General features: G+C 52.4%; 2 protein-coding genes across 3 annotated transcripts; one reads left to right on the top strand and one right to left on the bottom strand.

Moving 5' to 3' along the window:
• The first annotated feature begins 846 nt into the window (after window positions 1-846).
• On the top strand, window positions 847-22,779 carry RAB5C (RAB5C, member RAS oncogene family). Of its 2 annotated transcripts, XM_070773500.1 has the most exons (7): window positions 891-997; window positions 2,089-2,191; window positions 17,695-17,948; window positions 19,410-19,561; window positions 19,767-19,889; window positions 21,233-21,326; window positions 21,856-22,779. In XM_070773500.1, the coding sequence occupies exons 3-7, from the start codon at window positions 17,783-17,785 to the stop codon at window positions 21,969-21,971; spliced, it is 651 nt and encodes a 216-aa protein (XP_070629601.1). In that variant the 5' UTR covers window positions 891-997; window positions 2,089-2,191; window positions 17,695-17,782; the 3' UTR covers window positions 21,972-22,779. The 2 variants fall into 2 exon arrangements, with proteins under 2 accessions (XP_019837456.1, XP_070629601.1); XM_019981897.2 differs by lacking the exon at window positions 2,089-2,191 and having other exon boundaries at window positions 847-997.
• Window positions 22,780-23,531: 752 nt separating this feature from the next.
• HSPB9 (heat shock protein family B (small) member 9) lies at window positions 23,532-24,097 on the bottom strand. Its single transcript, XM_070773501.1, has one exon. It carries the CDS (start codon window positions 24,055-24,057, stop codon window positions 23,584-23,586), a length of 474 nt encoding a protein of 157 aa, XP_070629602.1. The 5' UTR covers window positions 24,058-24,097; the 3' UTR covers window positions 23,532-23,583.
• Window positions 24,098-25,254: the final 1,157 nt, after the last annotated feature.

Below are 25,254 nucleotides of genomic sequence, written 5' to 3'. Positions count from 1 at the left end.
AGGGCAGAAGCAGAAATGGTCCTGATTCATACTGTGGTGTTGTTCAGTCACTAAGTCATGTCCGTGTCGGACTCTGCAACCCCACAGACTGAAGCACACCACGGGAACAGAAAAAACAGAAATAGTTCTGATCCATATGAAGAGCAAAGTGGGGCAAACAGAAGTGGTTCCAATCTGCATTTATGGAAGGATGGGGAGAGCTAAGGCAGATGTGTATTTGGCATCAGAGAACAGAGCAGGTTCTGGTTGGGGAGGGGAGAGGCAGGGCAGAGGCGGAGGTTGGGGTTGAGCCAAAGGCGAAGCGTCCTGGTTAACAGCTGGGCAATAGAGCTCTTTCCACCCAGTAGCCTCCAAAGAGCCCTTCTGATAGCGATTCCATTATCTTCCCATCTCAGACTGTCCCTAACAGTCGGGCTACCAGAACTGACTTGGCCTTAAAGCGCCGAGCGGCTTCTCTGGGCTAGCGAATGCTGAAGACTGGTCCACGCAGCCTCACGTGCGTATTCACTCACACCATGTTTTTCCTTTCCCAGTTCTGCACACACAGCCTTCTGCCCTGTCGCAACGCTCTGCCACTCGACTCCCCTCGGGGTGCCAGGAACCCGCGATGACGCGGTCGACGGGCCTGGCCTTAAAAAGTTCCCGGCGGGGCTCCGCCTAGCCGGCAGCCGGCTCCACCCTAAGCCTAAGTCCCTGGCTGCCACCGACTCCTCCCAAAGCTGCGAACTACAAGTCCCGCCATCCTTCGCGCGCTCTCTCCCGCCTCTCCCGCACCCTAAGCCGGCGCTGCCAGTGAGTCGGCCTAGAGTACCTCCCATTGGTCTCTCTGCCCTGTCAGTCACCTGAGAGTACTGAGGGGCGGGTCAGAGGTGGAGATCCGGATCCGGAGCGGCTGAAAGGCGGAAGTGGAGGCCGGAGCCTGGGACACCGCCGGGGGGAGAGGAGCGGAGCCTGTCCGAGCCCCGGCCCCAAGTAACGCCGCCGCCCCGGAGCCGCCGTGAGTGTGCCTGACCTGGGACCCAGTGTCTCTTTCGTGTTGAAGCCTCTCCAGGGCAGCCTTTCCTCCCGCCCAACCCTGGCTTAGGGAGATACTGATCCCTCCCCCGACCCGTAGCCCCTTCTTAAGGGACTCCCCAGGCGTCGAGCCAAAGCTGGGGGATCTCTTCTTTCCTCCCCTTATCTGCCCTTCCTGAAGCTTTGGAAATCTCTGTGGCTCTTCTCTGGCCTGTCTGGTCCGATTGTGGGAGGGAGAGACCCTAAGTTCCTCTCTCTCTGCTCCCAGAATTGGAGGAATCTTTGTCAGGTGTGAAGGATCTTGTGCCCCTTCTCTTTTAGAGGTAGCCCGGAGTGTTGTCTGTCGCCTTTTTCCTGCCCCCCACTCCCCATCCCACAAAAACAGTTGTCCCTCCAGCCCTGGAAGAATTTTATCTCGATTTCCTGGGGCTGGGGCGGGGTGGGGGTGGGGGTCCTGGGTGAGACTGCTCCCACAACTCCTTAACTTCCTCTGTCTCCTGAAGCCAGAGAGCCACCCAGGATCTCAGCAGAGTTTAAAGTCTTGATCACTCTTTAGGAATGAGCTGTCTTCTTGTCTGGCCCCTCAGCCCCTGTTCTCTAGTGTTGTTCTCTTGAGTGTATCGCTCACTCTTCCTGCCTCTGAACAATTTAGCTGATGTTTGCTCAATCCTAGCTACAGATCACATAGATCAGGGTGGCTCTGCCCATTCATTATCTTCTCTCTCCCCTCCTCCCCCCCACTTGCTGGAGTCCCAGCCCTGTCCTCCCAAAGCACATGAGTGGTTCCAAGCTGCCTCAGAGGGGACTGCTCCTCCTGGGACTTCTGTCTGTTGGTCTTTAGGGAAGAGGGAAAAGACCAAAAATAAGGAGTCTGGAACTAAAGAGTCCTGGGCTATCTCTTTCCCATCCCTATACAAGCACACTCACCTCCTTGATCAACAGGTCTCACCACTTGTAGTCCCAGGGTCTATTTCCATTCCCCTCTGGGCTTGATCACGTAAATCGTACATTGCAGAGAATTAAGTTGAGATCACAGTAACACCTCTGGGTTCTTAATGTGTTCATTTTTTGTAGCCCAAGGAATTCCCACGCATGCCAGAAAGTGCTGATTTCTCCTAGCTTTTCCGAGAGATGGCCCATACTGACATCTGATCCTTGTCCACTGCTGAGGACTTAGGTGTGTGAAATGGCTGCTGTCTCAGACCAAACTGGGAGGTTCTTTGTTATGTGGCCAAAGTACAGGCCTGAGACTGTACCTTAATGAGTGCAGCCTGACTCTGAAGGCCATGACTGACCCTTGCTATCTACAGTGGAGGAAGGGAGGGAGGCATGCAATCTTTGGGAATTTCTGAAGCTCTTCAGTGTTCTGGGCCATCTTTACTGCCCTTGGATGCTCCTTACAAGTATTCCAGTTGTTTTGCCTTGAGATCTTTTTGACCTCTTTTGGACAGTGTCTGACTCCTGCGAACTTTCGAGCTAGACCTAGGATGCACTTATTTCATTTTTTATTGAACAACAAAAAAACCTTGTTAGTGTCAACAGTCAGGTCACAAGCTCTCTCTCTGTCTCTCTGAACTTCTTTGGAGGTTGCTGGAGACTTCTATGACCAACCTAGTTTCTCTAGTCTGGCCAGTCTGTGTTCCTGAGGGGCAAAGTCAGAGAAGCTGGCTGCTTGCTGGCCATTGGTCTCTGACCAAACTTACCTCCTCAGTATTGGGGTGTAGTTTCTGGAACTCTGGGAGTCCCAGGATGAGGCTGGCTAGCTTTCTGAGGGGACCTTCTTTGTCCGGGCTTGGTCTCCCAGCTCTGATTCTAAAGCAGGCTTCTGAAGGAGAAGCTCTCCCTTTCAGAGACAGGAAGGCATTAGTGCCCTGGGTTAGGCAGGCACTTCTGTCATCCAGAGATGATAGAGTCCCAGCAGAGATCTGACACTGCTTGGCAGAGAGAGGGAGGGCTGTGTGTGCGACAGAAGCCCATCCCCTCTGATGCCCTTTGGCTCCTGTCTTGCCTCTGACAAACAGTAGGCCTTTTTCTGCTTTAATACTGTGGAAGGGTGGTAACAACTAATTTTTTATAAGTCAGTTTAAAGTTGCCAAGTTCTTTTCACATGTGTTCCTTACAAGAGTGCTGGAAGATTGTGGCACTTGTATGTCCACTTTAGAGACGATGCTGAAGGAACTTAAGTGGCCAGCCTTGGATTACACAGTTGGAAGAAGGTCGGACTGGGTCTGTTTTGGGATTTGATGTGCCTCATCTTCCCTAACAGCGGGTCCTCCTTTGGCCTGTTTTTGGAAGGAATGGACATTCGGATGGGCAAGCCGTGGCCCAGGCGCAGACCCTTTAGCATCCTCACCAGCGACAGCCTTCTCTGAGTCTGGTTTTCCTCCCCACCCTCACCCTGCCCTCCTGTCTTCTTTCACCTCTGTTTCTGGGGACCATGGCAGTTAAGAGTCTCAAGTCAGGACCCTTCAGGGTCTGAGAGTTCGCGTGCATCTGCATGCCATTAATTTCTTGGGAATCTGGAAGTCATGATGGCTGGAAAATGAAAGCAAAAGTGAGTGGACTCACGGTCCCTCTGAGCAGGGTGAAGGGCGCAGAGAGCTGGTGGAGCTGGCCTCTGCTTAGCCTCCCGATTCTCCTCTGGTGCTGCCTGCTGTTTGCAGTGGGAAGAATGTGGCTGTCCACCAGGGGCTCCTTTCACTGGAGTTTACATGGAAACACAGAATAAGGTCAGAAATTTAAATTCAGCCCCACCAACCAAGTACTTCTCAGAAGGACCCTTCTTCCTCTAACCCTTGCCTGGTAAACAGAGGTGGTGTGGTGGGGTGGAAGGCATGAGAGCTTTAGAGTCAACCAGGCCTAAGTTGTCATGTGGACTCCCTCATGTACCAGCTCTGTGGCCTTGGACTTGTTACTTGACCTCTCTGAGCCTCTCTTTCTTCCAGTAAAATGGGGATACAAAATATCTTGCCAAAGTGGAAACAAAGAGGACAAAGAAGTTAGTCTGTTCCCTGGCACAGAATAGATACTCACAAGGTCCATGGGGTTTTGAAGGTACATCGTAATTTATCCCTAGGATTCTGAGTCAGTGTTTCTGCCAGTTTTTACTGTGATGCACGGTGCTTGGCTGGATGGTTGCCATGTTGTCTTGTTCCGTGGATGGGGAACAGAATTGATGTGGGTTGTGTTCCCATTTTACAGAAGAGAACGCTAAGGCCATGATTCTGCTCCTCCCACTGGGGGTCCTCAGACCCACTGGATACTCAGAACATGGATCTTTGCATCTCCTAAGCAATTCAGTCTTACTCAGTTTTAGACGTTTTTATACTCAGACAATCCTGAATCTATTATAGATTGGAATGCCAAGTTTGCATATATTTAAGCTAAAACAGGAAACTTGAGGACAATATTTTCGTTGCTGCAGGCTGCTTTGGGTTCGATTCCCAGATTTCTGGGCTTTTGCATTTTCTCTTGCCTGAGTTGAGTCAGGGGTACTTTTGAGAAGTATCACTTCAGATAGGATTTGTAAACTAGGATGTCCCCCAACCCAGGTAATAGTGCTTTCAAGAGCCTTGACAGAGTAGAACTGGAGTATTTCTTTTTTTTTTTTTTTGGAGTGTTTCTTAAGTCCTCTGCATTAATAGCTTGGTACTGTAGAAGGTTAGTTTTCAGAGTAACTATCCCATCTCCTGTATATAGGAACAATCATCCAAATAAAAGCTACGTTTTTGAATCGTGCTTCCTGTGTGCAAGGACTGACTGACTGGATTCAGTCCCCAGGGTACGGTGGAGTGAGTGGCAGAGCAGGGGGAAAGTTGAAAGTGTGCTCGGGCCCTTCCTCACCCTGTCTCTGGGCGAACTGTGTGCTCTTCCCTTTGCATGGAAGGCCCTTCTCCGCTTCTCGCCTGTGAGCCGCAGAGCCCAACTTTTCTCTCAAAGCGCAGCTGGAACATCACTTCGCTGTGAAGCCCTCCTCCCCCGAGGGAGGCTGAGGGCTTTCCTCTTGCTTCTGCTTTCCTTTCATTGCTTATGGTCTGCCTCCTTGTCTAGCAGATGAGCCCCGTGGAGGCGCCAGTCGTGTCCTATTCTGTCTCTGTGCCATCCTGGCACCCAGCATAGCAGGCCCCCCACTGTGGTTGTCCAAGGAAAGGGCAGACATTCAGACCTGCCCTTGAAGCAGATGGCAGCCCGTTTCCTCTAACTCACCCAGCGAGGATGCGGTCAACCTGGGATTCAGGCTCACATCCCTCTGATTCATTTCTTCGTCCAGCCGCCACATAGTTGCTCAGAGATAGGAAGGCAGACAGGTGAACGGGATGAATGCTACAGCACAGGTGACAGAAGGGGCAGAGACAGGTCACCAACTCAATTTCTAGAGGGTAGAGCTGTCCGGATATCACGTCCCACACAAGGTTTCATCGGGAAAGAGCATGGCCGTGGCCATCCGTGGTCCACTGACTGCCTCCCAGCGCCCGCACACCTGGTCGCTGTGCCCCTGTGGCTGTGTGTGGTGGTGGGGCAGTGCTGACCCCAGGCCAGGGTTTGGCAAGGGTTGATGGAAGTGAACTCGGCTCTGGTCCCTGGGTCCTCGCTTGCACGTCTGCACAAGGCTCATTCTTGAGTAAGAGTGGGCCTGAGAAAGTGGTGTTGGCAGAAAAGTTGCAAAGGTCCTAGAGTTTTTGCCCAACTGCACCCCCCACCCCTGCTCCCACATGGCTTCCACTGTGATTAGTATCTTACATTAGTATTGTACATGTGTTACAATTAATGAACCCGTTATGCATTATTATTAACTAAAGTCCACAGTTTATTCACAGTTGCCTTTTTTATAAAAATTAATCGCTTGGTTGATTTGGCGGTGCCAGGTCTTGGGTGCGGCACGCGGGATCTTCGGTCTTCACCGTGGCGTACAAGCTCTTAGTTGCCGCCTGTAGGATCCAGTTCCCTGACCGGGGATTGAACCCGGGCCCCCTGCATCGGGAGCGTAGACTCTTACCACTGGACTGCCAGGGAAATCCCACATCTCCCTGGTTTTTATCTAGTGTTCTCTTTCTGTTCCAGGATCCCGTACAGGACACCACATTACCTTCAGTTGTTAAATCTCCGTAGGTTCCTCTCAGCTGTGACGTTTTCCTAGACTCTCCTTGTTCTTGATGACCTTGACAGTTTTGAGGAATATTGGTCAGATATTTTATAGCATATCTTTCGCTTGGGACTGGTCTAGTATTTTCCTCATGGTTATACTGAGGCTATGGGTTTTGGGGAGGAAGACCACAGAGCTAAAGTGCCATTCTCACCACATCATATCGAGGATGCGTACGCTCTGCGTGATTACCACTGCCAGCATCAGCTTTGGTCGCCGGCTGAGGTGTTTGTCGGGCTTTCCCACATCATCATCTTCCCTGCCCCTTTTTGTGCTCTCCTCCTTGGAAGGAAGCCCCTCTGAGAAGTCCACACTGGAGAGGAGGGGAGTGAGGCTCCTCGCCCCCCGGGCAGAGGATCTACGTGGGTTGTTTCGAATTCTCGTACACAAAAGATCTGGCTATCCTCCCCCATTTATGTATTCAATTAGTTATATCAGTATGGACTCATGGGTGTTTATTTTACACTGAGGTTTATAATCCAGTGCTACTTCATTGTTCAGGTTGTCCCCGCTTTGGTCCCTGGGAGCTCTTCCAGCTCCCTTTGACCCACCCCCAAGGTCTCGGAGTGTTTTGGTTTTCATTTTTGTAAGCACTTCCTTACTTTTTGGCGCCGCAAGGTGCTTCAGGCTTACCTTGTGTGTTTCCTGCCCTGGTCCTAGAATCAGCTGGCTCTGCAGGGCCCCTCCTTTTTAGCAAATGCTTCCTCTCAGCTGTGTTGATATGGAGTTATATGGTTGGGCTCAAGTTATTTCTCCTCTTAATGGTTAGTCATAGTTGCTGAAGCCTCCAGGGGTAGGTGAGGTGGAGCGGCACCGGGGAAATCCACCCCGGGAGACTCCTGGGAGCTGACCCCAGTGGCCAGCAGCTGCTTCTCCATACTTCTCCTACCCTCTGCCTGATGCTTTTTGACTGAGCCCAGAATGGTCGGATTTGGTATTTACTTTGGAGTTTACTATCCATTTGGAAGGATGAGGTTCATAACCGTTCCTGTATTTCAGGTGCTAAGTTCTCCAGCCAAACCTTCCAGAACTCTTGAGTCTGGTAGGCGAGTCCCTGTGGTCCAGGCCAGCATTCTATTGCTGTCATTCAGAAACAGACCTCTCCTTTGGGAGGGCTTGCACAGGGTTTGTGGCTCCAGGCAGGCTCAGGGCAGGCTGTCAGTTTGAGCTGTGATCCTGAATCACTGAATAGCTTAAATCCTTCCGTTGTACTGTCATCCCTCTGAAGATGGGTAACCTGCTGGAAACGCTAACTTGGGATCCGAACAGGAGTTGGTTTACAAGCCTCTTGCCTTCTAGTCATAGCTGCACGTGTGACCCCTTCAGGTGGCTCTGTCAGAAGCATCCCAGGCGTGCGGGCGGGCGTGGGTGGCCTCCGAACCCTGGCTACTCTCCTCGTCATCAGACTGCTCTCTGCGCGGCTCTGAAGGCTGTGGTGATTAATGACACCAGTTACCAAATCTCTAGCATTTGCAGCCTGGTGTTTTAAAAGGAACTCTGGTGTCTGTCAGCTGTCCTAGCGCTGTCCCCTCCCCCTCTCCACAACTGAACTACTTCTTCCCTTTCCTGAAAGAGGCTCTGAGATGGAAGGAACGCCGTTTGGGCTTTACGATGTTTCATGTTGTGGGACTTTTATTTTTTTTAAAGGATTCTTGTTTGCCTGGTTGGGGGCTTTCGCTCAGTGTTGATTGTGGTGTTTTTTTTTTTTGGACAATGGTGGTGGTCCCCACCCTCTGTTCTTCTGGCTTTGGAAGTCAGTCTCCAGAGAATACAAGGTTATGGTTGTTTACAGGACACAGGACATCAGCAGTGAGCTGGTCCTTTTTCTCAGGCACTGGGGGAAGTTGTTGTCTTAGTCCATTTGGGCAGCTGTACAAAATTACAGCAGACTGGGTGACTTCCAAACAAAGAAATTTGTTTCTCATACTTCTGGAAGCTGGAAGTCCAAGATCAGGGGCCCGCACAGTTGGGTTCTGGTGGAAGCCCTCTTCCAGGTTGCAGACTGCCCACCTCTGGCTGTGTCCTCACGTGCTGGAAGAGGCAGGGGAGTTCTCTGGGAGTCTCTTTCATTAATAAAAGGGTACTCATCCCACTCATGAGGGCTCTGCCCTCACAGCCTCACCTCCCAAAGGCCCCACCTCCAAACACCATCCCAGTGGACATTAGGGTTTCAACATAGGCATTTGGGAGAGGAACAGAAGTATTCAGAGTTGAGCTGTTGTCCTCCTCAGCACACTCTCCAGATGAAGGGCACTGATAAATGGGGTCCAGGAAAACTGGAAGCAAAAGCAATACGTGAATAAATAGTGTTGGAACGTTTGATGGAGGACTCCTCTTTGTTGGGACCTCCCCACCACAAACGTTTACAGGGAGAGCTCTGCCTGCATCAGATCGCCCTCAAGCCCTTGGTTGAGAGTCTTTTGTACATCCTTTCCCCAGCAGCCCGGGAGATGGGTGGTACTAATCTCTATTTTGCACGTGAGGAGGTGGGTTCAGTGATACAGTACAGACCCACCCTAGGAACTGGCAACTCTCAGACTTGAAGTTTGTCTGACTCCAGCCCTGGTGCTCCTCACCCCTGTGCAGATGGGACCTAAGAGGTTCTATATGGAGTGCGGAAGCGTCTCTTCCTCTGGGCTATGGCTCTGTTGAGGGATACGAACCGTATGGCAGATGGATGTGTGTTGCAGCCTTGAGCTACCCCATTCGCTCGCCAGACCTAACCAGTTTGTATGTGCATCGCAGGCTCGGTTCACCACACTGATGAACACCCACTGTGCGTCAGGTTTGATGTTATGTGCTGTTTAAACAAAGGGAAACCCATAGTCTGCCTTTGAGAATTTTGTATTGCGATCGTTTCATCTGCAACAGTGCCCTTAGTTTCTCTCACTTTCTCACTTCCAGCCCTCAAGCCCCCAAGTTCTCCAGCCTCTTGCCACCTACCACAGTCATGAAAAGGGGGCCATGAAATAGAAGTGTGATTCACTCATTCAAAACTGTTGAGACCCATGCATTGCCTGACTTCTTCCCCTCACCCATCGACATTTTGTACGACAAAAATTTAACAAAGGAGAGATCAGCCTAAAATACTGTTCTTTGGCGTGCAGGCTCCCTGGAGCAGCCATCATCCCTCAGACCCCACAGCAGGAACTTTGACCTTGTTTCTTGGTGGCTGGGCAGCCTCTGACCACAGCATGTGGGATGTCTGAGCAGGAGGAATTTGGTTTGCTAGATCTAATACCTGATTCTTTTCCCCTGCTTGCCTGTGGAGCATGACCTCTGCCCTCTGCTCTCTGTTGAGGAGCTAAGGGCAAAACAAAGCGGGGACAGTAACTTAAACTGGCTTGCTTTCTTTCTTTCCTTTTTTTTTTATTTTGTTAAGGACAGGAAGGGTTTGTGAGAGGTGTCAGTTTGTATGAGTAGCTCGGTAGGCAAGTGTTGCTGATGACTCTGACTTTCAGCAAAGGTTTTTGGAGTCTTTTCTGGGCCTGGGGCAGCCGTGGAAGCAGCCGCTGTCCAGGCAGGTACTCCTGGCCCCTGCAGAGACCTTCCCAAGACAGAGGACTCGGTGGGCCCTGAATTGTTGAGATCCTAGTTAGCGCTGTCTTAGGAAATGAACTGTAGGAGCATGAACAGCTCAGACAGAGGAATCGTGAGGCTTGTGGGTTGGCCGGAATCCTACACCCATTCTGACTGGCTTCCACTTGACTCAGACTCGGAACCACAGCAGGTATAGGCTGGGATGAGGGAGGAAGCTGAGGAAGCTTGCCCGGCTCTCTTCTTTGCATTCCACCCGGCCCTGGCAGGTGAAGAGCCGGGGATGGGGTTGAGGGTGGGGAGCCACCACACAGCCTTGGTCCCATCCCCCTCCCCTGTAGCTGGATGCACAGGGGTTTGTGCCACCAAAAAAGCTTCAGACGTCCAGTCGGGCTTTTGCTCGAGGCTTCTTAGAGAGCTGCCCTACATGGGGCCAGAGATTCTGACATAGCCTTGAGGACTGAGGTGTGCCGAGCCGGAGGCCAGGCCGTCTCAGGGAGAGAGTCTCTTAGTGGCAGTGGTAGGCCCGTGCGCCCCCAGGGCCTCTTCAAATCAGTACGCAAGACAAGCCTCACCTGGTGCAGCTGTAGGCAGACCCCTGTCTGTCTGGCCTTCCTCACCACCCTGCCACCCAAGTGACCAGCAGAGAACCCTAGCGCTGCCCCTGGGGCCCAGGGCCCTTGGATGGATGGTATGGATGGGCACACTGGCTGGGCCGTGTCAGCAGATCCCGGTAGTTAAGCCCCCGCCCCTCGGCAGCCTTTTTGCCCATGGGCACAGGAAGAGAAGGCCTGGAGGTTTCCATCCAGCGCTGACTCGGCTGTCTGCCTCTCCAGGGAGCCCTGTGGTCGAGGGCTGAGAAAGCAGCTTGGAGATCAGGGAAAGATTTCTTGGGGCTCTTGCTGGGGCCGGGCGCGGGGAGGCCAGGGCTCTGACCTCAGGGGTGGCTTTCACCCAGCTCCTGGCATCTGTGCTGAGCAACACCGCTGACCTCCCCTACCAGGGAGAGGGCTGCAGGAGCGGCCACGCTCTGTCCGGGCTGCTCCTTGGCACGGCTCCAGACACAGGGGAAGGCCCACTCGGTCACGTGTAACCAGGGTGTGAGCCTCTTGGTGTCCCTGCGTGCGGTCCCTTCGGCAGGTGTTGGTGTAGCTGGTGGACCCCGTGCTCACAGCCTCACTGCGGTGCAGGGGTCTAGACCCCAACCCCGTGGAGTCTCCCTGTTGGAAGGGAAGAGGGGAAACTGCTCCAGGTTGAGGGAGTTGGGCGGGCTGGGGCAGATTCCACAGCCTGTCCCAGCAGTAGGGCCCTCCCCTCTCACTCCCTCTGAGTCCCCCTCTGGGATGATTTCTCTCCCTTTCCCCTGGATAGGGAGTCACGTGCTGTGACTGTAAAGGCAGCGCCCCTTCCCTCTCCTCCTGCTTCCATCTCTCCCAAGCCCCTTCCTTCCTTGTGGGATGAGACTGCAGCCCTGGCCTGACACACCATCACATTCTGCCCAGATCTCAACCTACGTGCACTGCTAAGCTTCTGGCTTCCAAGGCCCAGCTTCCTCTGTTACACACTCCAGATGAGACTCAGGCCCTCGGTGTAGTGATTCCACACAGTTGCCAGTGGTCACGCAGGGAGGACATGCCTCTCTTTGAGTCCACCCCTAAACCCTTTTCCCTCTGGACTGCTTGGGGAGTGCAGAGAGTCTCCCCGCTGTAACCTCTTTCTCCGCACTGAAAAGACATCAGCGTCGGCTTTTCCCTGAAGCTTTAAACAACCTTAAAATTCTTTAATCCACAATTAAGTACGAACCATAAGTATATTCTTAATATGTATACAGCAGGCATATTTGTTTATGTTGAATCCTGCTATCTCGCCCCTTGTTCATTTGGGTATCTTTGCTCTCTTTTGATCTTTTTCTAATTCAGACAACATTTTTTGGATTGTCTTTACTCTGCCTTTTGTAATACTAAAATATAAAATATTTTATCTACAGGGGAGTTAGATTGGTCTCATGTTTCTAAGCTTTAAGTTTTCATTACTATATGCAAAATTCTGTACCAGCAGCATTTTTAATCTTTTCATTAACATGTAACTTATATACAGTGAAACTTACAAGTCTCAAGTGCATTTTTGCTTGCGTAGACATCCACGTGGGTGTGCCTGGTGGCTCAGTGGTAAAGAATCCACCTGCCAATGCAGGAGATGCAGGTTTGATCCCTGGGTTGGGAAGATCCCCTGGAGAAGGAAATGGCAGCCCACTCCAGTACTCTTGCCTGGAGAATCCCTTGGACAGAGGAGAGCCTGGTGGGCTTCTGTCCTGCTGCAGCTGCTGTGTAGTTGCTAAGTTGCATCGGACTCTCCGTGACCTTGTGGGTTGTGGGCTACAGCCTAAGCTCTTGCCCATGGACTGTAGCCTGCAGCCCCAGGCTGCAGGGAATGCAGAAGAGTTGAACACGATTTAGCAACTGAACGACAGACATTCATGTGTCTACCTCCTAAATCAAGATACAGAACTTTTCCATCCAGCAGCATGTCTTTTTTTTAGTTTGATACAAAACTCCTTTTTCCACAGTTAAAAGCCATATTTTGGTGGCCCCGTTACTCTTGGTGGATGTAGCGGCATTATTAATATTCTTGGGCTTTCTGTCTCTGATTGGGGAGCCTTGCTGGAGTTATAATCCTGGGCTCGGGCTCTGCCACCACCCGGCTGTGACCCTGGGCAAGTCACTTCGCCTCCCCTTCACCTCCTCTGTGATTGTGAAGAGAATCTTTGCACTTTGACAACCAATGAGTCAAAGTTAGTTAGTTAGGCTCTTAGTAGTGTAACAACCTTGCTGTTCACAAGTCCCTCACCTTCAGGAGGATACTGTGCCATGCACTCTGCGTGTTGTTTCATTTAATCTTGTTTCATTTAACAACGCTGTGTGATTGGTGTTAGGTAATACCATTTACTAGATACGGGACAAGGGACTGAAGCTGACAGCGGTCACTCGTCTGACTTGGCCAAGGTCACTCAGGCTTTAACCAAACCCAGTTCAGTCTCCCAAGTCCTGACTGCTAATAGTGCTGGGAAAGGGTGTGGTACCTCCTGTGGATCTTGGCTCCTGTCTCTCTGGATCTGCCACCAGCTGGAGGCCGGGGTAGTCCTGCTGTGAGTCTGCCTTCTGGTCCTGGGTTCCAGTCATGGTGGTTCTGGTTTTCCCCTGTGCTTTTAAGTCTAGGGGTGAGTCAGCTCCCCTGCTGATCTGAGCTTTTTAGTGTCTTACACCTTAGATTTAAAAAAGAAGTTTGTGTTTATTTTATTTTGGCTGTGCTGGGCCTTCGTTGCTGCTGCTTTCTCTAGTTGTGGTGTGCAGGCTTCTCATCGCAGTGGCTTCTCTCGTTATGGAGCGTGGGCTCGGTAGTTGTGGTGCACGGGCCTAGTTGTTCTAAGGTTTGTGGGGTCTTCCTAGACCAGGGATCAAACCCGTGTCCCCTTCATTGGCAGGCTGATTGTTAACCACTGGATCACCAGGGAAGTCCCCACACCTTACCTTTTGAACCTAATTAACTCTCCTACCTTCCCTGATTTGCTCATTCTCTTTAAGCTAACAGGTTGCTTCTGCTGTCCTCTTGCCCAATTCTCACCGTGTTAAATATTCAGGAATGCTCTTATCCAGAGTAAAGTATAGCTGAAGAGTCACTGGCCAGCACCCCCCAACCCCCAAGGCTAACCTTGAGTAAGCAAGTCTAGAGTCTCAGCCCAGCCTCTGGCCAAAACGAAATCTGGTTTCCCTAATCTGCTCACTATCCACGCTGTGCCGGGACTCTCAGCTAGAGGAAGTTTCTGAAGCAAACAGGAAGTTCGAGAGACACCCACCAGCTGGAATTGCTCACTCTTTACCAGGAAGGACAGAGCATATCAAGTGGGTGACTTCATGGATTAGAGAAGGGTATGGATGCTTGGGGGGAGGGGTGACATTCCAGCAGCATGTGGTATCTTGGAGAAGGCTTCAGGTGTTGGGTAAAGCCAAGAGCCAGTCCCCACCCCCAGCTTGCTCCACCTGTACTGTCCACAGTACCCATCTGGGGGCGCCTTTCTGTCTCTCATTTTCCTCCCTCCTTCCTGTGTCAGCTGCAACTCTTGGGCTTAAATCAGCCACCTAGAATCACTTAGGGAACTTATTTTTATTTTATTATTTTGGGTTTTTGGCCATGCTTCACAGCTTGTGGGATCTTAGTTCGCTGACCAGGGATTGAACCTAGGCTCTTAGCAGTGAAAGCGCTGAATCCTAACCACTGGACTGCCAGGGAATTACTGGGAAACTTATTTTATTTTTTGTTGTTATGTTTTTTGTTTTTTTAATTAATTAATTTTTTTGGCTGCTCCAGGTCTCAGTTGCATCATGCTGGAGCTTTCATGGTGGTGCACAGGCTCTGGAGTGTATGGACCTCAATAGCTGCAGAGTGCAGGCTTAATTGCCCTGTGATATGTGGGATTCCTCGATCAGGGATGGAACCCGAGTCTCTTGCATTGGAAGGCAGATTCTTAACCACTGGACCGCTCAGAAAGTCCCAAAGAGACTTATTTTAAAAACACTGATTTCTAGACTCCACCCCTAGAGATTCTAGATGCAGTTGGTCAGGCCTATTTTCTAAACCTAGTGGGTGATTCTGATGGAAAAAAGTTTGAGATCCACTGACCTGGTGGCTTAGACAGTAGAGTCTGCCTGCAATTCAGGAGACCCAGGTTTGATCCCTGGGTCGGGAAGATCCCCCGGAGAAGGGAATGGCTACCCACTCCAGTATTCTTGCCTGTGCCTGGCGGGCTACAGTCTACAGCAGAGTCAGACACGACTGGGTGACTAAGCATGCGTGCACTGAGCAACACCTAAGTGTCCAGAGGTCAGAACAGCAGCATCCTGCTCTTTTTTTCCTCTTTCTCTTACCCCCTTGGTCTCAGGCTGGGCTGGACAGCTCTTCAACAGAATTGGATGGATTTCAATCTGAAAGAAGACTGACTTTTACTGTGTCATTTTGGGTTAGAATGCCACCACTTGACTGCACCTGTGGGTAATCTAGCTGCTGGTTCAGGAGGAAGGGTTCCCAGACAGAAGCCCAGCTCAGTGACTTCACCTTTACCACCTGCCGTCTCTGACTTCCCAGTCTTGGGAGGGGAGGGCCTAGGGCTTCCTGGGGCCTCGGAGTATGGCCTTTGCCTGTCTTAGGCACCTCCATGTCTCCGTGTGCCCTTGGTGACAAAATCAACTTCCTCTGTGCCTTAGTGTCTGGGAAGGTTCAAGACCTCGGCTCATGTGATCACTGAGTGGGGCCAGGAAAACCACGAGGCACAGGCCATAAAAAACTGCTGTGTGTGCCTGCCCAGGTGTCTCTGCAAGCGGGCCCAGCATCCAGGAGGGACATGGCCCCGGCCAGTTTGTACTAGGCAGAGCTCCTGCAGCGAGTTGTAAAATGCAGACTCCAGGCCCTTCTCCAGCCTGCACCGGAGCCTCCGGGGGCTGACTGCACGAGTGGTTTTGTTGTGTAGACCGGGTTGAGAACCACTGCATAAAAATTATATGTCTCTTCTTCTGACTTGTTTAAAAAAATCAGAGTTGTCTGGGCAGGTTTGGAAACCCACTGGTTTGATAAGAGCAAAACTTAAGTGTTACCTCTATTTTTCTTGACTTGTGAGTGCTGGTTACCCCCCACCCCAGTAACCCTCAGCCGCAGCTGCTTTGGTTTTCTTGGAATTGCGTCTTCACCTCCTGTTCCCCTTTCCCCACTCATTCATACCTCCTTCTCCAGTGCCCCAGCCACACTTTGTTGCTGGGCCAAGATCACGCATCACGTGGATTCATGGTAATAACCAACCCGTAATTCCATCGTGGTTTCACACTGTCGCTGTCGCCTGGCCCTGGGCAGCTCCTCCCACTGGTGGCAAGAGTACACAGGGACTTCAGGGTGGCTGTGATTGGCAGCCAGAGCCAGCCCTTGCTGGGCCAGCAAACTCCTGCCACAAAAGGAGAGTCTCATTCACCCAGCCGCTCAAAACCAAACACAGAGGGAGGGCGTTGCCTCCACAGTGCCCCCTACAGCGGGGACCGTGGCTGGCATCCAGGTTCCGTCACCACATGCTGGGTGGCTCTGAGCAGGGCAGTTAACACCTAAGCAGCAGGCTATTTATCTGAAAAATAGGAGATGGTTTTAAAGCTTAAAGGAGATGCCGGTTGTGCAGTTGTTCAGTAAATGTCAGCTGTCTCTGAAAACCATTTCATTTGCTGAGCGCTCTTTGAATTCCCTGTTTGTTCAGAACATTGAGAGGAAGGCGACAAAAGAGCGAAAGCACAGACCTGGCCTCGAGGGTGCAGGGGAGGGTCTTGCCAATATCACTGACTGGGGTGAAAGAGAAAGCATCTGAAACTAGAAAATATTTCAAAACTAGCATTTCTTGTCACCAACTAAGGACCCCCCCATACTTCCTTCCGTGTGCTCTTGGGGAATAGGTGGCCCCCACTTCAAACCTCTTTTCCTTTAGAGCCATCCAGAAAGGAAACTCTTGTTCCTGGTTAGTGAATCACTCTTCCTGAAGCTCACTTTTTAAGCGAGTTGCTGGGAGAACTTGGACGTGGAGAAACGATTTGAGGTTGCACAAAGCGAGCCCTTTGTGCCTGCTTCTCACATGAGCGCAGACCACTGCTTCTCACAAACACCCCCCTCTTCATTCACACCCTCTCCTTTGACTGGCGGGGAACGAGCTCCCCGTGCTCAGAGGCCAGTCGGGCTGTCTCGCTCTGAAACCCTTCCTGCATAGACTCTGTCCTGCAAAGGGCAGTCTCATCCAAACCTTTTCTTCTCAGCTTAGGTTTAGATGCCCCACAGAGCCTTCAGGATACAGTACCTACTCACAGAGCTCGTTTCAGACATTCTGTGTATGTTCTGATACCCGTTAGTCTTCTAGAGGCTTCTGAAGATGGGTGCCTCAGCCTTCTTTTCAGTCCCAACCACCACTAACAGAGTGACTAAGATGCCGGTGTAGGAACACCAGCTCCTGGTGGGGTGGGGGGATACGAGGTCTTGGCTCCCATGTTTGTCTCCGCCCATCCACACCTCCCCCCTTGTCCTCCTCCATGTCGCCCTCTGCCTCTGCCAGTGGAGAATGGAACTGAGGTCTCTATTTAAAAGGGAAATTTGGCAGCCCTTCTGACTGCCAGCAGAGCTGGCTGGCTGCGGTGTGTGTTTGGTTTTGTGTGTGTTTGGTTTTTTAATGTGTGTGAGACTTCTGGGCCATCAGAAATGAGAGAGCTGGTGGGGGGCGGGGGGAGAGGCTCAGGAGGAGGGAGTGAAATGAAGCTTTGATTCCAGCGCACAGTCCAGCCTCAGACTGAGAAAGTTGGTCAGTCCTTCTGGAGATGACAGGACAGAACGACTCTTTTGATAACAACTTGCACCTGGCCGGGCCCTGGTCCCCAAATGCCCACGAGGTTGACCGAGCACCTTGTCTGAGAAGCTTTCCACGGGGACTCTCCATTTCCTGGTTGGCCTCACCTCCCACTCTGGCTTTGCCCAGAGGCGGGCTGTGATCTGAGCTACCAGGCCAGAGGTCCATTGTTTGTTGAGCTAGATCCTAGAATCTTCTGAGCCAGTTTTTGGTACCCCATGTTGCCCGTTGACTTACCCGTCAGTCACCAGACTGGCAGATGCCCATTCCTTTCCTGTGGGTGTTAACTTGTATGCGAATGTACGTTTCTGGGGTTGGGAAGTGAGTGTGCTGAGAACTGTGAGCCTAGAGTTGGGAGACCACTTTTCTCTTTGCCATCAGATGGTTGTAGGGCCAAGAGATGTGAGTTACAGCCTAGTGAGGGCTCGTGTCCTAACTTTTGGAAGAGTGGGGCAGGACGTAGGGGGGGAGGGGAGGCAGTCAGCCAGGTCGTCAAGGAGGCGGAGGGAGTGACCTATGGTTTAAGAAGGGCTTGCTGGGCCACAGTCTTTGTACTAACCCAGTACTTCTGATCTCTCCCTTATAGTTGGAGTCCTCCTCCCCACTAAGTGCCTCTTTGCATAGCACCGGCCCCTGCCCCCACGCTCACTGGTACCACTACAGCGGGACGGGCCATGGCGGGTCGGGGAGGCGCAGCGCGACCCAACGGACCAGCTGCTGGGAACAAGATCTGTCAGTTTAAGCTGGTCCTGCTGGGGGAGTCCGCAGTGGGCAAATCCAGCCTCGTCCTCCGCTTCGTCAAGGGTCAGTTCCACGAGTACCAGGAGAGCACAATTGGAGGTGAGTGGGCCCAAGGGCGGGGATGGTGGTCTCAGGGAAGTGGAAGAAATGCCTGGGCATCGAGGAGAAGGGACGCTAACTGCCCACAGGCTAAGCATGCCTCAGGCGGCAGCAGCTTGCCTCCCCTAAGCCCTGGGATTGAATCCAGCAGCTGGTCTCCATGTCTGTGTCCCAACAGACATTTAGTGAGAATAATCTGAGAGACTAAAACCGCCTTCCTCCCCTGGTTCTACCTCTTGGTTTACTTGTGTGGCCCGAGGTACACCCCTCACTGACCTGGGACGGGAGGGCTCCACCTGGGTCTCTGAGGATTCTTATCTTCTTACCACAACCAGGCAGTGCGTCAACCCCGGAATGGGGAAATGGCCTTGTGAGTGGGCTGGTGTTTCTGAAGCTGACCTTTAGCCCTTCTTGAGCTCAGAGCCTGTCACTGATTTCCTAGTGATTTCCTGGCGGGTAGCATGTGAGGGTCTGGCCTCAGCCTCCTGCCTCAGTGGCCAGTACCCTCCTCGAGGGGCTGGGGCTGACCTTGGGCTTGAGTCATCCTTTTTCTACCCTCTTGGTTGGTAGGAGGTTTCCAGGCAGCTGGAAACAGAATGGGCCGTGTCAGCAGTCTTCAGCTGCCTCCTCAGCACTCCAGTCAGGAGCTGAGAGGGGGAAGTGAGGCAGTGCCCCAGGCCCCTCAGGGAGGTGTGGGGTGGGTGGCCGCAGAGGGCCAGCTTCCTCCACAGAGCTGCTCGGAGTCCTCTGCTGGCTCTCCCGCCTGCCAGTCGCAGCTCCAAGACTCTTCCTTTGAAGCACATGCACAGGTGCTGAGTGTTCCCCTGCCTCCCCCGGCCAAAGACAGGGTCACTGTGTTCCCTGAAGGTCAAGCCAGTCAGGAGTGAGTCGAGGGCAAAGCCAAGGGTGGCGGCCAGCCGGCATGCCTGGAGGTGGCAGGGGCGGCGGTGGGAAGCCAGTCACCCAGCCCCTGCCTGGCAGTAGCACGGCGTGTACTTCATTCTTCCCCAGTATAGCTGAGCGTGTGAGAGTGTCCTCAGGACACCAAAGGCCAGCGACACCCGTGGGCTGGAGCAGAGGGGCTCAGAGTGTTCTCTGATGGGAGAGTGGAGGAGGGGCGTTGGGCCCACCCTTTTGTGCTTGGAGCCGGGTTTCTCCTGGAATCTTCCTCTCCTGCCCCTGGCTGCTGTCCTTCAGGGAGGGCTTCTGAAATAGCTTCCCTTCTCCTCCCACTCCCGCCTGGCCGGGTCTGAAAAGCCTGTGCAGCCCCGGCCCCCTCGACACACAGAAGCACCAGCTCTGCCTGCCATGCTCAGCTGCTCTGGCCGCCAGCTTGGGGGTTTTCGGTGCCCCCGTCAGCAGCAGGCTTCTAAGCGCCAGCGCCTGGATGGCTCAGCACAGATGTGTGGGGGTGTCTTCTCAGCTCTTCCACACCTGGTAACACCGCCTTCCCTCTTCCAGCGGCCTTCCTCACACAGACCGTCTGCTTGGACGACACAACAGTCAAGTTTGAGATCTGGGACACAGCTGGACAGGAGCGGTATCACAGCCTGGCCCCCATGTACTATCGGGGGGCCCAGGCTGCCATCGTGGTCTACGACATCACCAACACAGTAAAGATTTTCTCTTGCTTCTCCACCCTTTATTCCTGTTTGGGGTGTGGGCACATTTCCTCTGGTGTTGGCGGGCATCTCTCCAGAATCTTTAGGGTGGTGACATCTTAGACACCTGGGCACTGTCAGCTCCAGCCTCTCCAGTGAGCGGCCCTGGACAGAAGGCCCACCCTGTCCTGCTGACGCTCTGGCCCTGTTTCCCCAGGATACCTTTGCACGGGCCAAGAACTGGGTGAAGGAGTTACAGAGGCAGGCCAGCCCCAACATCGTCATCGCGCTTGCGGGCAACAAGGCGGACCTGGCCAGCAAGAGAGCCGTGGAGTTCCAGGTGGGGGACAGAGCAGACTTGGTGGGAGGACAAGCTGGCTCCACTAGGCTTCCCCAGGCTGCTCGGGCTTTGCGAAGGACTGCCACGGCTGGTGGTAGGGGAGCTGCTGTCTTGAGTCCCCTCACGGCTCGAGCACAGCCTAAAGGGAGTGTCGTCCGCCGCTCTGCCTTCTGTGTTCATCAGGGTTGGATGTGTGTGTGTGTAGATAGCAGAAGCTTCAGCTTACTTTTTCTATAAACTGACTTTTTAACAAAACAGTAAAAAAAAACCTTTTTTTATTTAAACACGTGCACATCAGAAATTTTTAACAGTACAGGAAAGTATATAGGATGAAATTTGGGTCTCTAACCCTAGAAACTCAGTTCCATTTCCTCCAAATTCCTCTCACTTTCTTGTCTTTCTGGAAAATATGCACAAGTCTTGTTGTTGTTCAGTCGATAAATTGTGTCCAACTCTTTGTGACCCCATGAACTGCAGCATGCCAGGCTTCCCTGTCCTTCACTATCTCCCTGAGTTTGCTCAAACTCATGTCCATTGAGTTTGCCATCCAACCATCTCATCCTCTGTCACCCCCTTCTCTTGCCCTCAGTCTTTCCCAGCTTCAGGGTGTTTTCTAGTGAGTCGGCTCTTTGCATCAGGCCAATGAATCTCTTTCTTTACATACTGTGTGTTTTTTTTAACCAGTTCCCACCTGATGGATTTCTAGGTTGTGTGTAATTACAAAAGACTAGAAACAGTGCCGTAGTCAACATCCACATACTTTTGTCCAAGTGTGTGAGTGTATTTATTTGTAGGATAACTTGCTAGAAATATTTTCTAGCCTAGTAATTTTGAAAAGCAAGGGCAGAACTGGGGCCCATGGATACTTGAGTCAGACATCTGCTGATGTGTGTGAGCTGAGAGGTGCTGTGTGTGATGTGGAGAACTCAGAACAGGGCGCCTTAGGCCTGAAAACCGCTGCATTGTCTCTATCGTATGGAAGACAATGTAATCAGGGACAGTTCTCCTGGGTCTCAGCCCCTGCCAGTGTTTCCCTCCCACTCACTTTCTCTGCTGCTAAGTCGCTTCAGTCGTGTCCGACTCTGTGCGACCCCATAGACGGCAGCCCACCAGGCTCCCCCGTCCCTGGGATTCTCCAGGCAAGAACACTGGAGTGGGTTGCCATTTCCTTCTCCAATGCAGGAAAGTGAAAAGTGAAAGTGAAGTCGCTCAGTCGTGTCCGACTCTCAGCGACCCCATGGACTGCAGCCTACCAGTCCATCCGTGCGATTTTCCAGGCAAGAGTACTAGAGTGGGGTGCCATCGCCTTCTCTGACTCACTCTCTCACCTCTGTCCAAATCAGGAAGCACAAGCCTATGCAGAGGACAACAGTTTGCTGTTCATGGAGACATCAGCAAAGACTGCAATGAACGTGAATGAAATTTTCATGGCTATAGGTAAGTTGCCTCTGTTCCCTTCCCCCAGCCAGGGTGTATTACTTGCTTGCTGTCTGTGGGGTCTGTGGGGTCCCTTCATCAACAGATCTTTTACCATTTTTAATATTTTGATAAAATTTTCTTTTTCATCTCTCAAATAAATATAGTTCACTCCAGGAATTTCTAAAACCTGAGCCCAAGTCTCAGGACTTCATTTCCAGACCCTTTATTGTACCACCATCTAAAACTATACATCACCAGCTCCCTACCCACTACTTAGGATTCTTTTTTTTTTTTCTCCTCATTTGGCTCTAGAGTCATCCTGGGTGGGTTTGAATCCTTGCTCTCCCACTTATTAAACTGTGTGGTCCTGGGAGAGTTATTTAACCCCTCTTTGCCTCAGTATTCTGAAAGACCCTGAATGCACTTGGCACATAGAAGTGAAGCCATCAGTATGCTGGGTATCACTGATTGGGTGGTACCCAAGTGGACTTGGCAGAGTGCTGGGGTTTCCTCACAAACACACATCTTCCTGTTCCTCTCCCAACAGCTAAGAAGCTTCCCAAGAATGAACCCCAGAATGCAGCTGGTGCTCCAGGCCGGAACCGAGGCGTGGACCTCCAAGAGAACAACCCTGCCAGCCGGAGCCAGTGCTGCAGCAACTGAGCCCCCCTTGCCTGCCCACTGCCCCCATCTCCTCCGCCTCAATGACCCGACTGGAATCCACTCTAACCAATCGCACTTAACGACTCGGGCCACCACTGGGGGGCAGGGGGAGGGGTCCACCATGATTTCTCCGTATCATTTTGATCATAGGCCGGAGTGAGTTATTCCACCTGCACCTTTCTGTACAAATACTAATTCAATTTTAAGTCTTAAGTCACTTTTTTAATATATATGATCTGCTCTTCCCATTTCCTGCCCTTTCTACTGCTCTCCCCCTCTTTTTCTGCTGGTAGTAGCCACATGCCCCTGTTCCACCCCCACCCTGGTGTGTGGGGAGGCAGGGGTTGGATCAGTTACCCTTCTTCCCCTCTTGCTGACTAGTGGGCTCAGCAGGAGCATCCATATCCTTACTATGTCTGGAGTGTGCTTGGTTCTGGGTGGCGGGGCAGGCCCTTGGGGCCAGGGAAGGGAGAGGCAGCTCTTCCCTCAGCTGGCGGTCATCAGGCTGCAGTGCCCGCCTTACCCCCCAGCTCACAGCTGGGAGAGAACTCACAGCATTACCACAGCATTATTGTGACAGCCACGAACCCATTGCTCATAGCCCTCTTCCCCCTCTTCCTTGGTCACCCTGACCTCTGGCTCTGAGCCCTGTTTTGACCAAATCACGATGATGAGTATTTGGGGGTGGGTGGGTAAGGGGGGGTAGTGGGAGGGAATGGAACCAACTTTTTCTGTATTTTGTATTGTATGTTTTCTTCAACATGTAACCAATCAGTATCTTGTCAATATAGTCAGCCGATCGATCGACCTCCCGCTTGTCTTCCTTTTCTTCTCTGGCAGAGTTTATCAGGCCATAGCCTCTCCAGCTTACTTGAAGTTAACTTCACATGAACCTCTAAATCTTAAACAAAAGCGTTCTTCCCCATCTAAAGTGAGGGGATGTTGGTGGTCATGGTAACCAAGAGAGAGAGGCCAGCTCTAACTGGGTGGTGTGGGTAAGAGTGAGCTGAGGCTGAATCTCACCAAGATGAAAGTTGAGGGTCCAGTATTTGCCTCTCCCCAACACCCTCCAGATTTTATTGGGGCATCTGCAGTCTGTATTTGAAAATAGTTGGTCTCTAAACATCAGAAACAGCCTCTTTGGGGTTTCTTGACTAGTCTGTACTAGGCTGGTGAGGGAATGGGGTCCTCTCACCCTTTTCCCTGAAGAAGAAGGAACACCTAAGACCTTTGGAAACTTGGCTAGTCCTAAGGCCAAGACAGCAGCAGCTCCACACCAGATCCAAGTCACCTGGTCCCCGGTCTCTCCCGGGGCCCTCTGCTGGTCCCGGAGTTCAGTGATGGTGGGGCCCTTTCGGCTCTCTGCTGCTCCCTGCTGGAGCTGCTGGTCCAAGCAGTGAGCCGAGCTGAGTGAAACAATACTGCCCACGGCCCCTCTAGCTTCCCCCCTGGGCCCGATTTATGATAGACCACCACCTTGAGGTGCCTTTCCTGCCCCTCTGGGCCCTCCCCTTGGCCTTCTACCTTTGTTCTACTTCCACCTCTGATCCCAGCCCCAAGAAAAGACCACGGACACTGAAGCTGTTGCTCACTACGGTGGTTGTTTACTGGGTCAGGCTAGTTTCTTAGAGCCACGGCTTCTGAATCTTGAGGCGGGTCCTGTTTGAGCCTCAGAGGGAGGCAGTGCCCGGCACTGGCCACGGACACACAGCTGGCCGGAGGGGGTCAGGCAGCAAGTCATGGCAGCGGGGTCCAGGTCCGGTGGTAGTGACATTTGCTGGTGCACCTTCTGCGCCACGCGGAAGCCGGTCCCATCCGGGTTGCAGCCCTCCAGTTGTCGCTGGCCAGTCACCACCAGGCACCCGCTGTTCACCTGAACCAACAGCTCCTCGGGGGTGAAGCCATGGGCATACAGTTTCATCTGGAAGCCATCCTCCGTGTGGACGTTGTCCCGCACAGCTGCTGCATCCTCCGTGAGCCGCTGCACCGGTAGAGTGGCCACCTGGTTCCGTTCAGTAAAGGCCACGCTGGGACATTGGGAGGCCGACTGGCTCCCGCTAGGGAGACTGCTACCGACCCGCTGCATCCGAGTGAGCAACTGCTGTTGTGCTCGAGGCTCAGAACTTAGCGGCCAGTCGGAGCTGGGAGGCGGGGCCTCGTGGCCCCGCGTGGCTACGCTCTCGCTGCACTGCGCAGCTCTGAGCAGGGTGCTCCCTTGGCTTCCAGAGAGGTTCGCTTCCGCTGAGTTTGGGGTCAGTTCTGCACATCCTACCTCCACGGATCAGGTTGGCAGCTGCTCTGTAGCCTCCTGCTGCTGCTTTTATCCCAGATCCTGCCCCTTTTTTGGTCAGGGCTCTTCCCCACCTCCATCAGGGGGCCAAGCGGCCGGGGCTGTGACCCCACGAGATAAGCCAAAAGAGGTTGGCAGCGCTTGAGCCCAACCCTGCAGCGGTCACCAGCACGGAGTGAAGATGAGATTGAGCCGTGAGACTCTTGCTCTTCTCCGAATCAGGCCTTGGGGCAAGGAGGACTGCCCTCAAACAGAGCCATCAATATGACCATGGGGTCGTTGGTTCTTGTAATATCCTACAGTTCTCTGACCACATAGGAACCTGCAACACATGGGTACTAGGAGATGAACGCGTCTTCCTGGTTTTCTTCATTCATCCTACCCTTGGCCTATCGCGGCAGGATCAGAGCTGGGCTCTGGAACCACAAAGATGAAGACGTGGGCCCTGAATGGGAGGTGCCCACTGTGTGGGTGGATAGCAGGTCCCATAGTCCCTCATCCCCGCCTCAGGAGCCTTTTTCCTGACCCTGGCCATTACTCTGACGCTCAGTGCTTTTATAATAAACCTTTTTTTGTTGAAGTATAAGTTAACACAGAGAAAAGTGCACAAAGCACAACCATGTAACCACTTAACAGATCAAGAAATAGAACTGTTGCTATTCAATCACCCTAGCTGCAATTCTGTGTCCAGAAACGTGTGGGATAGGGGCAGAGTGAGGGGAGGAGGGAGGTGGGCATGAAACCACTACACTCCTGGCCCCAGGCCTGCATTTCCATCTTTATGGCTAGGGATGTGATTCCCCAAATAGAAGCCTGTTTTCTGGGGTGCTTCTCCTTGTCCTCAAAAGGCAGCAATCTTGACTACCTCGGAAGCCTTCTAAAAGGATTACAAGTGAGGAGGAGTCAATCTGGGGTGCTGGCTAGAGCCTCATTTGGCTGTCCGGGATTGAGGGACAGGACAGAAAAGTCTGGAACCTGGAGGCGACTAAAGTA

Source organism: Bos indicus, chromosome 19 (assembly GCF_029378745.1).
Source record: "Bos indicus isolate NIAB-ARS_2022 breed Sahiwal x Tharparkar chromosome 19, NIAB-ARS_B.indTharparkar_mat_pri_1.0, whole genome shotgun sequence".
Lineage (NCBI taxonomy): Eukaryota > Metazoa > Chordata > Mammalia > Artiodactyla > Bovidae > Bos > Bos indicus.
Note: the sequence above shows the minus strand (reverse complement) of the source record. Positions and strands in the feature narration are given on the sequence as shown.